The sequence below is a fragment of the Pteropus vampyrus genome, unplaced genomic scaffold (genome assembly GCF_000151845.1).
Source record: "Pteropus vampyrus isolate Shadow unplaced genomic scaffold, Pvam_2.0 Scaffold263, whole genome shotgun sequence".
Lineage (NCBI taxonomy): Eukaryota > Metazoa > Chordata > Mammalia > Chiroptera > Pteropodidae > Pteropus > Pteropus vampyrus.
This window is the reverse complement of record NW_011889044.1, coordinates 1240071-1242034: the sequence shown is the minus strand read 5'-3', so window position 1 is coordinate 1242034 and position 1964 is coordinate 1240071. Positions and strand designations below refer to the sequence as shown.

General features: G+C 43.9%; 1 protein-coding gene across 1 annotated transcript in view; it reads right to left on the bottom strand.

Moving 5' to 3' along the window:
• Nucleotides 1-1964, bottom strand: part of CCNA2 (cyclin A2) — a 6360-nt gene that overhangs the window by 3320 nt on the left and 1076 nt on the right. The window contains exon 2 of the mRNA XM_023520430.1: nucleotides 1199-1458. Coding sequence (XP_023376198.1) covers nucleotides 1199-1458 — 260 coding nt within the window. The remainder of the gene's footprint in view (nucleotides 1-1198; nucleotides 1459-1964) is intronic.

The following is a 1964-nucleotide window of genomic DNA, read 5'->3' as shown; positions in this document are numbered from 1 at the left end:
AAGCACTAATTTCACCCAACTAGAAAAGGCTTCCCATGACAAAGCACATAGACTATTTCACTCTGGTTCTAGTACTTCTGTCCACTCAGCTTTAATTACCAAGGAAAAAATACTGATAGGCCACTAACAGGAAATTAAGTGTAAGGATCAGGTATCATGTTAAGTATCGTTCGTTTTCCATGGGAGATGGGGACAGATGGCACAGAGGTCCTCTTAGGACAGAGTTAAAATCCAGTTTGGGGGTAGTATATAGGATTTACCCCAAGAGTTTGGAGACCCTAAAATCTGGCATTCAAAATGCAATCTAGGCAGTAACTCGAAGCAGGGCTAACAAATGTATTAATGAGAAAATTGGGTTTTTAGATTTATTATGGGTAGTTTAAACAAATTAACACTATAATCAACAAGAGATTCGCTCTTTTGTAATTTTAAATTATCTTTTGAAACAAAGATCATCCATCATTCTTTTCCCTTCAAGGTTCACTTTGATGTTAAAATTTGTTACAAATTTTAAAAATAAAAACACATGAATTTTAATCCCAAAGGACTTTCTTTCTTGCTCCTCCCAGACCACCTATCATCAACAGAACCAAAACAAAAAAGATTGGGACAGTGAGCTGTCCTGTGACTCAACAGCCCTATGGTAAAAGAAGCTGCACAAACTGTAGGCACAGCTGTCTGTAGCTGCTGCTATAGGGAACATGTGCTTAGGTACGAAAACCCAGAGCTCAACTACTGACTCACAGGAGGGCACTGTTCCTCTCTGGTGTCAGAGGATCACTCAGACTGGCTTCACAGAATAAAATTTTAAAGCTGGAAGAGATGTTAGAAATCACGATACGTAAAGATGCATCTTCGAATGACACTCTCCGAAGTGGTATGTACAAAGTGACTCCTGAATACAACTGAAAGCTGTTCTCGCAACAGAGCAAACATTTCCGGGGGCAGGTGAAAACAAACGTTTGCGATCTAATTCAACTGGTGGGACTGGCCGTGTCCTGGAAGCAGCACCTGATTAGGATTCGGACCCTTCTGTAGGTCACTAGGTCACGTCTTAGTCATGAGGTCTGAGATAAGACACCCTTTCTAAACCTGTGACAACAAACCTAAGGATCATGTAACGTAATGTCTTACAATACAAAACATCACCATCCGACCTATTTAATGATTACGGTTACACTGGTTTGAAACAGATGTTCAATAAAACTTACCAAAACTACCATCCATCGGATAATCAAGAGGCGCCAGCGGCTTCCTTTGTTCAGGCAAAGTAAGCGCTGAGCGAAACGCCAGGTCATCTTCACATTCTGACTTTTCAGCTTCGCCGGGCCTCTTCTGAGTCTCTCCTTCGGCTTCATCCACGTGAATGGTGAACGCAGGCTGCTTACTGCTCGCCTTCCAGGCGGGAACAGCGACATGCTGCTCATCGTTTACAGGAAGATCCTTCAGAGGTGCGGCCTAAAGAGCAACAGATAACTGGCTGTGAGCCTATGAAATGAAGTTTTGTTTTCTTCCCCTGGCAGGTCTCAGCCTGCGCTTTTCCTCCCAACTACTCTCTCGGGAAGGTGAAGCTTTCTGGGGGCAAAATCCAGGCAAGGAACTTTGATCAGCTGAAGAGGGATGGTCCAATTTGTCACAGACATTGATACAAAGGCTAGAAAGACGGTCATACTAAGTGGAATTACGAAAAGGTAATCAAGGCCCAAGGGGTGGAGTGGCTGAAAGATGACAAGTTTAGGAAAGAGATGGCAAAACATGTTGGTGTGCCGCTTTCACCCCAGGGTGGAGCAACGGAGCAAATCCGGTAAAATGGCGGAATTTACCAAAAGCGAGGTATTTTTTATATCCCTTCCTAAAGTAGATAGAGGTGACCTCTGAGTCATCGTAGAGGCGACAGGAGGTCCAGGTCCCAGAGCAGTGCCTGGGGTTTAAAAGCCAAGAGAAAGGCGCGGAGGCGGGCAAAG